At 35.5% G+C, this 13,452-nt stretch overlaps 1 protein-coding gene across 5 annotated transcripts; it reads right to left on the reverse strand.

Annotated features, from left to right (window-relative positions):
• Nucleotides 1-634: 634 nt before the first annotated feature.
• LOC120415949 (uncharacterized) lies at nt 635-10,587 on the reverse strand. Of its 5 annotated transcripts, none has more exons than XM_039577608.2 (3): nt 10,475-10,587; nt 6,862-8,035; nt 635-3,307 (listed from the first exon to the last, which is right to left on the reverse strand). In XM_039577608.2, the coding sequence occupies exon 2, from the start codon at nt 7,937-7,939 to the stop codon at nt 6,959-6,961; it is 981 nt and encodes a 326-aa protein (XP_039433542.1). In that variant the 5' UTR covers nt 7,940-8,035; nt 10,475-10,587; the 3' UTR covers nt 635-3,307; nt 6,862-6,958. The 5 variants fall into 5 exon arrangements, with proteins under 5 accessions (XP_039433542.1, XP_039433550.1, XP_039433536.1 ...); XM_039577616.2 differs by having other exon boundaries at nt 10,374-10,495; XM_039577602.2 differs by lacking the exon at nt 10,475-10,587 and adding an exon at nt 10,264-10,400.
• Between the last annotated feature and the right edge of the window lie 2,865 nt (nt 10,588-13,452).

Below are 13,452 nucleotides of genomic sequence, written 5' to 3' on the forward strand. Positions count from 1 at the left end.
TATATATATCATTTGTTGCTTCATAATTGCTGTCTCTGTGGTTCGTGAATGTGTGTTTATGTACGATCTTGTTCACTACCTTTTGCTTCTCTGTGTAATGTGTGTCTTGTGTATATTATCCATGCACTTTTATTTGGTTCATTGGGTTTCCTTCTTAGCATTCTCTGTTTTCTCGGTCTTTATTTTCCGAAATCATGGGAGCCTTTATCAGTTGCGTTGTGTTATAATTATGTTTAGCCTTTTTTTTAGGTCTCATGCAACTGTAATAGGGGAACCATATGCGTCTCATAATGGCCGAGACAATAGCTTAAAACTATTTGCTGTAACTTGTTTAAGGATTTTTGTTCAATTTTTAATGTTTTGGATACTCGACATATTTGAATGATTTTATGTTGTAGGTTTATCAATTTAAATAGGGTGGATTAGCCAATTATGTAGATCGGTAATAATAGAACAGTTGAATCTCACTTCAGGTTTAAAATGCATTCTCAAAACCCTTATGGTGCACACTTTTGAATGTGTTGTTCTTTTAATGCAGATTTTTTTTCTTTTGCAATAAATGTGAACGCATAAAGTCTTATTTTTGACAGCACAAGATAGTTTCATTTTAAGATATCGTTTTAAGCTTATGTCGAAAATGATTGAATGCTCATTGTTTTGGTTTCTAAATTTATTTAGTTTTTGTTTTTTTTTTGTGTTTGCAATAATTGAAATTGAATTCCCAAACAGCGTTTGCATGTTTATAAATATATATCTAACGTGTAGATCACTCTCTGGCTTGTGTGTGTGATAAGGAGGAGTTTGAAGTAAGTTAAGGTTTCGTTTGGAATACTAATTCAATCAACCGATAACCGGGGTTTGGCAACGGAATATACTTCTGAAGGGAACATATATATTGAAGGCAAACACATGTTTCTTTTTCTAATGCAGACTAGATAAGAAGTAGTTGGAAGATAAGATAAGTCGTGGCGGGACAGAACAGGTGGATTACGAAAACATTGCACAGTTCCTCGATTGATTTCAGCTATCTGCTCTTCTCTTCTGTGTGACTGACTGACTGACTACTGGAAGAAGATAAGCGTGGGGCAGGTTGGAAAATATGATATTGTTTAAATTTGGTTTGAAAATAGCTAATTTGATGGACGATTTTCGTTTGCCGACTTATCTAAAACATTCAAGAAAGACGCGATGAAATCCATTGTAAACATTATAGTAGCGTGTACCTAGTATTCGTGATGAGTTTGTTGCACCTAATATGATATGAAATATTGGGCAAATGTGTTTACTCCACTACTAACAGTTTTGATAATTCGGAGAGAGAGGACAAAACAGGAACAACAAATGCTTGAATTGTGTTTGTGTGTAAATATGCATTAATATTCACTTCTTGGTTTAATTGGTAATATATGCTCATTCACTTATATACAAATATTGTTTTTCCTTTTACAGTATGTAAAAAAAGTATTTACACCCCTTGGGCACTATGCACATTTTGTGATGAAACATGTAAACAATTTAATGTTGACATAAACCTAGTACTACGTTTTGTTCAGAAACTCATGCCGAACATTTTGCTGCAAAAAGCTCATGAAAAGATGTTTTCTATAAAAAGTTATATAACAAATACTATTACAAAAATAAAAATGGTGCAAAAAAAGTTTGTACACCTTTCGAAAAATTAACATAATTAAAGTTATTTGTTGACAAATCACCATAAATCCTGTCTCCCAACTCCAAATAGGCATCCTTGACTGATTAAAAAAATAATTTGGATTGATTATAAAGTTTACTAATTACTTAGTATAAAAGTTTATATAACTCTGGAAATTCTATATAAAACTTATCTAAACTTTATTTTGCAAACTTTCAATTTAACTAAATGTCAATATATTACCATAGAATTGCTAAATAAACATTTTGGAGTGGGTATAACACCATTTTGGGGGTCTTTGTATCGCTAGAATAGATTTTTCGTTGGAATTTCGTACCAACCCGGAATTACGTCGTCGAAAAATCCGCCGGCATCCGAACCGGTCCACAATTAACAAGTCAACCTATGTGGCATCGGAAAGGGCATAAAATTTCCGATCTTTTGATACCCATACATCTAGGTTTTCTATAAAACCCACGTTTTTAAATACCTGGGCAAAAAGTAAGTTTGATCCACGAGAACAAAAATTACGAAATTCCATACATTATTGGCAGATTGCTCAAACGAAACCATAACAACGTTTTTGCCTAGGTATTTAAAAACGTGGGCTTTATAGAAAACCTAGATGTCTGGGTATCAAAAGATCGGAAATTTTATGCCCTTTCCGATGCCACATAGGTTGACTTGTTAATTGTGGACCGGTTCGAATGTCGGCGGATTTTCCGACGACGTAATTCCGGGTTGGTACGAAATTCCAACGAAAAATCTATTCTAGCGATACAAAGACCCCCAAAACGGTGTTATACCCACTCCAGAATGTTTATTTAGCAATTCTATGGTAATATATTGACATTTAGTTAAATTGAAAGTTTGCAAAATTAAGTTTAGATAAGTTTTATTTAGAATTTCCAGAGTTATATAAACTTTTATACTAAGTAATTAGTAAACTTTATATTCAATCCAAATTATATTTTTAATCAGTCAAGGATGCCTATTTGGAGTTGGGAGACTGGATTTATGGTGATTTGTCAACAAATAACTTTATTTATGTTAATTTTTCGAAAGGTGTACAAACTTTTTTGCACCATTTTTATTTTTGTAATAGTATTTGTTATATAACTTTTTATAGAAAACATCTTTTCATGAGCTTTTTGCAGCAAAATGTTCGGCATGAGTTTCTGAACAAAACGTAGTACTAAGTTTATGTCAACATTAAATTGTTTACATGTTTCATCACAAAATGTGCATAGTGCCCAAGGGGTGTAAATACTTTTTTTACATACTGTACCCTTTCATCTGTTTCATTTCACAAAAATAATATTCTTCATCATTTCTACTAGACGACATGTGTCACTAAACTCACGTGAAAAAAAATGCTGCACAACTAACAACCGGCACTATTGTTCATTAGGCTTCAGTTGGTGACCGAAAAGGGTGTCGTTAGTTACTTTTTAATTCAATCGAAAATCAAACAGGAAAAAAAAGAACCTAGAAGCGTCTCTAACTAAGTTCCGTTTTGCAGAGCAACATCTAATAATTGTGATACTTTGCGGATACTATCTCGATGCAATACTTTACCAATTCGTGCGCATAGCTTCGATAGTTTGCTGACTTTAGGTTGCTTTATCGTCCTAAATGGTGTGTTAGTTATGTTGTCTGTAAAAAGAAGAGAAGGGTTTGATAGAAAACGCGATAAAGCTTATTTTTCTGAGTACATTCCCTTTGTACGACCACAACGAGTTTAAAATGGATTTGGAAAAATGGGAAAATTAACCTCGCGGTCCTTGTTGACCGAAAAGCTCCAACTTGACAGCTCGTTCCAAGAGGACCATAGTTGATCCATGTTGTGTTGTCTTGTCAAAAAAAATTGCATTAAAATGAAAAAAAAAGTGATCAAAAATGGCTTTCAATCGTGTTTTTTACCGTTGTACATAAAAATTGACATAGGGCTTTAGTACCCAATTCAACTGTTACCATTGGCCGTTGAGAATACAACAAATCAAAAGTACGGCCAAAATTAGAGACATCTACACTTCTTTTTATTTTCTTAAGCAGGTATTTGACTACGACAAACAAACAAACAATCTCGCACATTTTGATAGTTTGCCAATTCGTCTGCGTTGTTTGTTTGCCAGCTTGCATACATTTCGTATTGTTTGCGAGTTTTCGCGAAAAGGAGCGCGTTTATTTGTTAGTCATAGTCTAATACAACCTTTACTGAATCTTTATTTTGATGGCAGATTATAGATTGTTCCGAACTTTTCTATACAAATTCAACAAACAATTCTAGAGTTTTTTTTTAATAGGTTCTATAAACATATGACAGACAACAGTTTATAGGACCTTTAATAACTTATGGACCACGTTAATACATATTTTTTTCGAAATTTCTAAAATCGTAATTTAAAAAATCTGAAATTTCGAAATTCAAAATTTCAACAATCTGAATTTCAAAATACCAAAAATTTGAGTAATCGAAAATTTGAAGATTAAAAAAAATCAAAATTTAAGAGTCAAAATTTAAAATTAAAAAATATCAAATTCAAAACAATATAGAAAAAAAATCCCAAATCTAAGATAATTTTAGTATTCTTAAGCTTATAAATTCTTAAATTCTAAAATTCTTAAGTTCTTAAATTCTTAAATTCTTAACTTCTTAAATACTTAAATTCTTAGATTCTTAAATTCTTAAATTCTTAAATTCCTAAATTCTTAAATTCTTAAATTCTAAAATTCTAAAATTCTTAAATTCTTAAATTCTAAAATTCTTAAATTCTTAAATTCTTAAATTCTTAAATTCTTAAATTCTTAAATTCTTAAATTCTTAAATTCTTAAATTCTTAAATTCTTAAATTCTTAAATTCTTAAATTCTTACATTCTTACATTCTTAAATTCTAAAATTCTAAAATTCTAAAATTCTAAAATTCTTAAATTCTTAAATTCTAAAATTCTAAAATTCTAAAATTCTAAAATTCTAAAATTCTAAAATTCTAAAATTCTAAAATTCTAAAATTCTTAAATTCTTAAATTCTTAAATTCTTAAATTCTTAAATTCTTAAATTCTTAAATTCTTAAATTCTTAAATTCTTAAATTCTTAAATTCTTAAATTCTTAAATTCTTAAATTCTTAAATTCTTAAATTCTTAAATTCTTAAATTCTTAAATTCTTAAATTCTTAAATTCTTAAATTCTTAAATTCTTAAATTCTTAAATTCTTAAATTCTTAAATTCTTAAATTCTTAAATTCTTAAATTCTTAAATTCTTAAATTCTTAAATTCTTAAATTCTTAAATTCTTAAATTCTTAAATTCTTAAATTCTTAAATTCTTAAATTCTTAAATTCTTAAATTCTTAAATTCTTAAATTCTTAAATTCTTAAATTCTTAAATTCTAAAATTCTAAAATTCTAAAATTCTAAAATTCTAAAATTCTAAAATTCTAAAATTCCTAAATTCCTAAATTCTTAAATTCTGAAATTCTGAAATTCTGAAATTCTGAAATTCTTAAATTCTTAAATTCTTAAATTCTTAAATTCTTAAATTCTTAAATTCTGAAATTCTTAAATTCTTAAATTCTTAAATTCTTAAATTCTTAAATTCTAAAATTCTAAAATTCTTAAATTCTTAAATTCTTAAATTCTTAAATTCTTAAATTCTTAAATTCTTAAATTCTTAAATTCTTAAATTCTTAAATTCTAAAATTTCTTAAATTCTTAAATTCTTAAATTCTTAAATTCTTAAATTCTTAAATTCTTAAATTCTTAAATTCTTAAATTCTTAAATTCTTAAATTCTTAAATTCTTAAATTCTTAAATTCTTAAATTCTTAAATTCTTAAATTCTAAAATTCTAAAATTCTAAAATTCTTAAATTCTTAAATTCTTAAATTCTTAAGTTCTTAAATTCTTAAATTCTTAAATTCTTAAATTCTTAAATTCTTAAATTCTTAAATTCTAAAATTCTAAAATTCTAAAATTCTAAAATTCTAAAATTCTAAAATTCCTAAATTCCTAAATTCTTAAATTCTTAAATTCTGAAATTCTGAAATTCTGAAATTCTGAAATTCTTAAATTCTTAAATTCTTAAATTCTTAAATTCTTAAATTCTTAAATTCTTAAATTCTTAAATTCTAAAATTCTAAAATTCTTAAATTCTTAAATTCTTAAATTCTTAAATTCTTAAATTCTTAAATTCTTAAATTCTAAAATTCTAAAATTCTTAAATTCTAAAATTCTAAAATTCTTAAATTCTTAAATTCTTAAATTCTTAAATTCCTAAATTCGTAAATTCGTAAATTCTTAAATGTTTATAATTATAATTTTTAAATTCGTAAATTCTTAAATGTTTTTATTTTAAAATTCTTAGTTCTTAATTTCTTAAATTCTTGAATTCTACTATTTTATGTAAGAGATTTTGAAATTATGCATTACAAACTGTATAAAAATTTTTAGATTTTGAATATTTAGACTTTCGAAATTTAAAATTTTATCATATTATAATGTTAGATTTTGATTTTGTTTTGAGGTTATATTTTTGAAGTTAAATTTTTAGGTTTTTAAATATTGTATTTTCTATTTTGAAGTTTTTTTTTTCATGACCCTTGCCTTGACCGTCTTGTCTTTTGAGGATTTTTTTAAATGGATTTATTGCTTTCATTCTTTTGGAGCGTTTAAACATAAAACGAGTTTTTTTTTAATCAAATACCTACTTTCTGAATTAGTTTTTTTTTTTTCATTATAAAATAAAATTTGCTAAATGTTGGTCGCGATATTTTTTTATATGGCGTGGATTTCGCACGGTTTCGAATTTTATGTCGGCGCGGATTTGGCGCGGTTTTTTTTTCGACTCTCCCGTAACAACCCTGTATAATGGATGGCCCCTCGGAACATGAAACACAATTCAGTCATGATTCGGTCAATAAATTTGCTTAGCCGTCTACGCAGATAAAAAAAAGATGTCCTTAAAGCCTGGAACAACATTGTCCGTCCAACGCTGGGCCAGTTCAATTTTCCTTTTTTTTTTTTTGCTACTAATCCATTTCTTTTCATTTACGTAGACCACCTTAGGGACCATCGACAAACCACGTGGACACTTCTTTAGAAATCTAACCCCCCTAGTGGACAATTTCCATACAACTAAAATATTTTTTGTATGGCACTTAGACAATCGCCAACCCGTTTATTATCAGAAAACAAGAATTTCCCCACCTACCTGTCTATCAAATAATAACAATTCATCACAGCTTTCCAGCAGCTTCGGGCGACTCGGCGGCGGCGGCTTCGCTTTCGTCGCCCTCGTTCTCCTCGTCCTATGTGCTCCGTCCGCCGCACAGGTTGATCACCGTCTTCTTGATCCGCTTGATGTCCTGCGCCGTAGTTCGGCAACACCCGCCGACAAACTTGACCCCGTACTCGACAAATTGCGGCACGTACGTTTCCAGCGGCACGCAGTCCTCTTCGCCCTTCCAGACGCCGTTGTCCCAGATTTCGCCCGAGTTGGGGTACACGATGAGTGGGATCTTGTCGTCGTCGGGTCGCCGCTCGTTGACCGTCTTCAGCAGCTGGACGGCATGCACCGGGTGCAAACAGTTGACGCCGATGGCCAGCAGGTTCGGATTCTTGAGGGCACGTGCCTGGCTCCAGATGGCCGCGGACGTTTCGGCGAAATTTTCCCCGCGGGCAGTGTTGACGCCGTCTTTGCACTGGAACGAAACCCAGAAACGCACCGTCGGATGTTCCGTCGTGAGCAGCTCCAGCAGGGCTTCCGCTTCCTTTCGACACGGGATGGTTTCGATGGCGAGCGCGTCGACGCCAGCTTCCAGGACGGCGTTGATTCGTTGACGGTGCCACTTTTGGATGCGCGCGTACGGAACCGTGTCCGCGTAGGCACCCGTGTACTCGGAACCGTCGTGCAGATGCGCACCGTACGGTCCAATCGATCCGACGACCCACGGAATTTTGTGGGTTTTGTTTTCGATCTTTTCCGCGAGGTAACGGGTGCGTGCCAGTTTGGCCAACTCGACGGTCGTCTTGATCAGCTTGATGCTGTCCTCTTCACTCAGGTTGAGGAAGTCCATGTAACCCTCGATGGAGGCTTGGTAGGTGTTTGTCAGGATGCAATCGGCACCGGCTTTGAGAAAGTCCAGATGGGTTTCGATGACGGCGTTCGGGTTGGTAGCGTTGTAACGGCTACTCCACAGCGGATCCTTGTCCAGCGTAGTTTGGCCAACGTGCGTTGCCAGCTGCGTGGAGAAACCTCCGTCGATGACGATTATGCGCTTCGAGGTCATCTTCAGCGAGCGTGACTTGACCGGGAGCGAAAACGGAGCCGAACTGAACGGGTCGTCCTCGAGCGTGTCCGGGATGTTCTCCGGGGAAAACTGGGTCTGCAAAGGTAGAGGAGGGGCAACGGATTGGAGTTGAACGATCGGCTGAACCTGCGGAAGCGAAGGATGACGAGAGGTCGATTCAGGAGGTGTTTTAAGGCTGCCCTGAGAACCTTGCTTTCGGATTTTGTCAAACTCTTCGCCGAAGATGTGATCTTCGGTCATTTGACTGAACGGGGTCGGATCTCCGAACGGGTTCCACGGTTGCTGTTGGGCCGACACGGGTGGGTTCAGCTGAGGATTTGACGAGCGCGATTCAAACGAAGCCGGAATCGAGTGCAGATTTTGTTCGGAACCATTTCCGGAACCGGATGCGGCCGGTTGGTAGTTGTTGGACGAGACATCGTATGGCGCTAGGAATTGGGACGTTTCCGTGGTGTACGCTTTGTTGAACGCCGAAGTGTCACTCATGTTGCGCCGGTGGCCAACGACGGCTGCGGCGACGCTCGGTTGTTTCGGTGGTGGTAACAACGAACCGGCCATGCTGGAACCACTTCCGTGCGGTGTTCCACTACCGCTACCGTGACTAGGGGACTGCAGAATCGACGACGTTGACGATTCGCGCGTTGCGGCGGTGTCTCCGACGACTTCCGTGGCGGCTTCAACTTCCCGGAACGGATCCGGGTAGGTGGTTTGGAACAGGTTGCCAGATTGGGCTTCCTGTCCGGAGAGTGGTGGAAAGTTGGCGGTGAACTTGGCCACGAATGGTTCCACTTGTGCGGGTGCTGGTGCCGGTTGCGGTTGCTGTTCCTGGGGAATCGTTGTCGGTGTAGCACCCGGAGTCGGCGACGAAAGGATGTTCTTCGGTGACGGATTGGGCGGAAGTCCCAGCGTGAAGCTGTTGCTAACGTTCGCTTGAGAGGCTTTGGGACGCTGGCGTGGTGCGACGGATGTGCCCTCGATGACCGGGGTGACCGTTTTAGCTGGAGTTTTGGCGCCTCCGCCGACGGATGAAGATGGAACGCGTTTGGTTTCACTCTCGAGCGGCGGAACCGGAAGTGTTTCCAGCGCTGGGACGGTCGATTTGGTCAAGTTGCGAACCGGATTGGTTTTGCCGGCGATTTTAAATGCAACCTCGCACACTTGATAAATGTTTGGCCGCCGCTCGATGTCCGGTTCCAGCATGTATCGGATCAGCTGATGCATTTCGCGAGAATACTTGGAATTATCCGGGATGCTAAAGTGGCCACTCTGGATGGCCAGGGCACTCTCGCCAAACGGAAGCGTAAAAAAGCACAACTTGTAGAGGAGACAACCGAGCGCCCAGATGTCCGCTTTGACCGTAATGTCCTGGCCGGAGAACAGGTCAATCATTTCCGGGGCCCGATAGGAGAGGGTAGTGTACTTTTGAATTTCCTCCTCGACCACGGTCCGGCCGTGAGTCACAGGATTGAGCACACGAGCCGTTGCGGAACCAAAATCGCACAGGACAAAGTTGCCGATGTCGTTCTGGAGGATGTTTTCCACCTTCAAGTCCCGATGGATGATTGGCGTTTGACACTGGTGCAATCGGGCCACGGCTTCCGCGACGTCACAGAAGATCTGCAGCACGTCCTGCTCGCTAAATCCGTTCGGTATCCGGGCATTCATCAGCGTCAGAAGATTCGTCTTGCAGTACGGCATCAGCAGAAGAATCTCGTGCACTCCATTCCCTTTGGGGTTCACACTGTGGTCGATGTATCCGATGATGTTTTTGTGGCCGCTGAGGTTGCTGGCGATCTTTATCTCCCGGTTGCAAACCCCCAGGTCATGTTCGTTGTTTACGTACAATCGTTTCAACGCGAATCGCTGCCCGTTCGATCCCTTGACGAGGAACACCACGGCGAATCCACCCTCGGCCAAAACCTCCTCCACCGTGACCACATTGTCCCGACTCAGCTTAAACGTCTTTCCGACAAAGCTGTTGGTTTCCTTGCTCGGAGTGGCCTCATTCTTCGTTTCGAACTTGGAGATGAACTTTTTCATCGCTTCTTGGAGTTTCTCCCGTGTTTGTGTGGTGGCTGACCTTCTTCTTTACACTGCTGATCGATCTTGTGCGGTCGTTCCGTGGCAAAAAAGTGCAACCGGGCTTCTTTTTCTTCCCGACGATTTGCACTCCGTGTTCAATTGCTGCTTCTGCTTCCAGGCCACCACCAAAACATTTTCACTCGTCGCAATTACAAAATCGGTTTTTCTTTCTGCAACCGGAGAGATTTCTCAGCAAAACAAACCCGAATCAAATGACTCACTCGAAAATATGATAAACTTTTTTTTTCCTTCCCCTTTCCGTTGTCTCTTATCGGGGGAGATGTACACTTTTTTCGACTTTTTATTCTCACTTGGAAAAAAAAGCACAAACCACTTCCGAGGCCAAAATTAACGCCGATCCGGAACGGGCTGTCGAACCGTCCTTCCCAACTTCCACAGATAAGTGGATAATCTCAAAAAAGGGATACACACCCGCGCGATAACACGACACGACACGACGAAAAAAATACGCAGGGTAATCGCGACGAGGAGAGAGCAAAAGTACTTCTATTTTTCCTTCATCGAATGATGATCAGCTCCTCTTCCAGCCGTCAAATCAACACCAACTTTATTGGGCGTACACGGAAAACCGGCATTAGTCTTTAAAGACTTATTTTTAGCCTTTTTTGAAGTTCGGTCAGTATTGTCAGAAAAAGGCCTAAAAATTAGTCTTTTTTTGGGCCTAAATTTTAGGCTTTTTTTAGAACTTAGTGCAAAACTTAGAAAAAGACTAAATTTAAGGCTTTTCTGTACTATAAACTTTGGTTCACGATTTGACATGTCAAATCAGAAAAAGTTGAAGTTGCCGGTGGTGGTTGCTGTTCGTCGGACAGGGGCAGGATTTTGGCCAGTTTGCAGGTAAGTTTGTGTTTTTCCTGCCGGAAGGTTCGGCCGGAGTGAGACGGCGGACGAACGAAATGTCTGCTGTTTACCGGGTTCCCAAATTCTGGTTCTCGGTACGGTGGAGGAAGACGGGAAGGCGTATTTTTTTGCGGATGCAGGAGGGAAGCAACTTTTTTTTTGTGGACGGCGTGGACGTGTGGACAGAAAATGGACGTGTGGACAGAAAATCGCGGAATGAATCCGCCGGGGATTGAAATCCAAAGTGGAAGCGAAAAAGGGCAACGAAGCGGGAGTGGACAACCGACGGTGGCGGTGAAAATTATGGTGGTGGTGGTTGTGTTTGTGTTAGTGAATAAGTGGTGTGTGTGTGTGTGTGTGTGTGTGTGTGTGTGTGTGTGTGTGTGTGTGTTTATGAGCGAAATATTGAAAATTTGTGTGTGTGTGTGTGTTTGTTTGTGGGTGTGTGTGTGTGTGTGTGTTCAAAAATTCAAAAATTTAAAAATTCAAAGTTCACAAAATTCAAAAATTCTGAAATTCTAAAATTCTAAAATTCTAAAATTCTGAAATTCTAAAATTCTAAAATTCTAAAATTCTAAAATTCTAAAATTCTAAAATTCTAAAATTCTAAAATTCTAAAATTCTAAAATTATAAAATTTTAAAATTCTAAAATTCTAAAATTCTAAAATTCAAAAATTTTAAAATTTTAAAATTCAAAAATTCTAAAATTCAAAAAGACAAAAATTCAAAAATTCAAAAATTTAAAAATTCAATAATTCTAAAATTCTAAAATTCTAAAATTCTAAAATTCTAAAATTCTAAAATTCTAAAATTCTAAAATTCTAAAATTCTAAAATTCTAAAATTCTAAAATTCTAAAATTCTAAAATTCTAAAATTCAAAAATTCAAAAATTCAAAAATTCAAAAATTCAAAAATTCAAAAATTCAAAAATTCAAAAATTCAAAAATTTACAAATTTAAAAATTCAGAAATTCAAAAATTCAAAAAATCAAAAATTCAAAAATCCAAAAATTCAAAATTCTAAAATTCTAAAATTTAAAAATTCTAAAATTTAAAAATTCTAAAATTTAAAAATTCTAAAATTCTAAAATTCTAAAATTCTAAAATTCTAAAATTCTTAAATTCTAAAATTCTAAAATTCTAAAATTCTAAAATTCTAAAATTCTAAAATTCTAAAATTCTAAAATTCTTAAATTCTTAAATTCTTAAATTCTTAAATTCTTAAATTCTTAAATTCTTAAATTCTTAAATTCTTAAATTCTTAAATTCTTAAATTCTTAAATTCTTAAATTCTTAAATTCTTAAATTCTTAAATTCTTAAATTCTTAAATTCTTAAATTCTTAAATTCTTAAATTCTTAAATTCTTAAATTCTTAAATTCTTAAATTCTTAAATTCTTAAATTCTTAAATTCTTGCCTAACTACGCAAATCCAGTTCGGAGATAAACTCTTAAATGAAATCGCCTAATTTTTAAATAACTGTCAAACTCTCTCAACTCATCTTCAAAATATTGATTTTTTTTATTTTCAGGTTAAAGCTGAACGCATCCGTGAATCTGTCGTATTCCGAAACTACCGAATTACCAAATAAAAACATTTTGATATATATTTAAATAATATATAACAATATTTCATTTTCTACTATTTATTCCTGCTATTTTGATCCCATAAAATAAGAATTCCGTCATCTTGGATTTTGTCCGCTTTGACCCCTCCCATTTTCTGCAACAGCCTAAAAATAAGTCTTTAAAACCTTTAAATAAGTCTTTTTAAGCCTAAAAATAAGTCTTATTCAAGTTCCGCCATCTTGGATTATGTCCGCTTTGACCCCTCCCATTTCCTGCAAAGCCTAAAAATTAGTCTTTTAAACCTATAAATAAGTCTTTTTAGGCCTAAAAATAAGTCTTAATCAAGTTCCGCCATCTTGGATTTTGTCCGCTTTGACCCCTCCCATTTCCTGCAAAAGCCTAAAAATTAGTCTTTTAAACCTTTAAATAAGTCTTTTTAGGCCTAAAAATAAGTCTTAATCAAGTTCCGCCATCTTGGATTTTGTCCGCTTTGACCGCTCCCATTTCCTGCAAAAGCCTAAAAATTAGTCTTTTAAACCTATAAATAAGTCTTTTTAAGCCTAAAAATAAGTCTTAATCAAGTTCCGCCATCTTGGATTATGTCCGCTTTGACCCCTCCCATTTCCTGCAAAAGCCTAAAAATTAGTCTTTTAAACCTTTAAATAAGTCTTTTTAGGCCTAAAAATAAGTCTTAATCAAGTTCCGCCATCTTGGATTATGTCCGCTTTGACCCCTCCCATTTCCTGCAAAAGCCTAAAAATTAGTCTTTTAAACCTTTAAATAAGTCTTTTTAGGCCTAAAAATAAGTCTTAATCAAGTTCCGCCATCTTGGATTTTGTCCGCTTTGACCGCTCCCATTTCCTCCAAAAGCCTAAAATTTAGCCTTTTAAACCTTTAAATAAGTCTTTTTAAGCCTAAAAATAAGTCTTAATCAAGTTCCGCCATCTTGGATTTTGTCCGCTTTGACCCCTCCCACTTCC

This window comes from Culex pipiens, chromosome 1, assembly GCF_016801865.2.
Source record: "Culex pipiens pallens isolate TS chromosome 1, TS_CPP_V2, whole genome shotgun sequence".
NCBI classification, from domain to species: domain Eukaryota; kingdom Metazoa; phylum Arthropoda; class Insecta; order Diptera; family Culicidae; genus Culex; species Culex pipiens.

Coding starts and splice junctions, on each gene's coding strand:
- LOC120415949 (XM_039577596.2), bottom strand. CDS start 10,000: ATGAAAAAGTTCATCTCCAAGTTCGAAACGAAGAATGAGGCCACTCCG.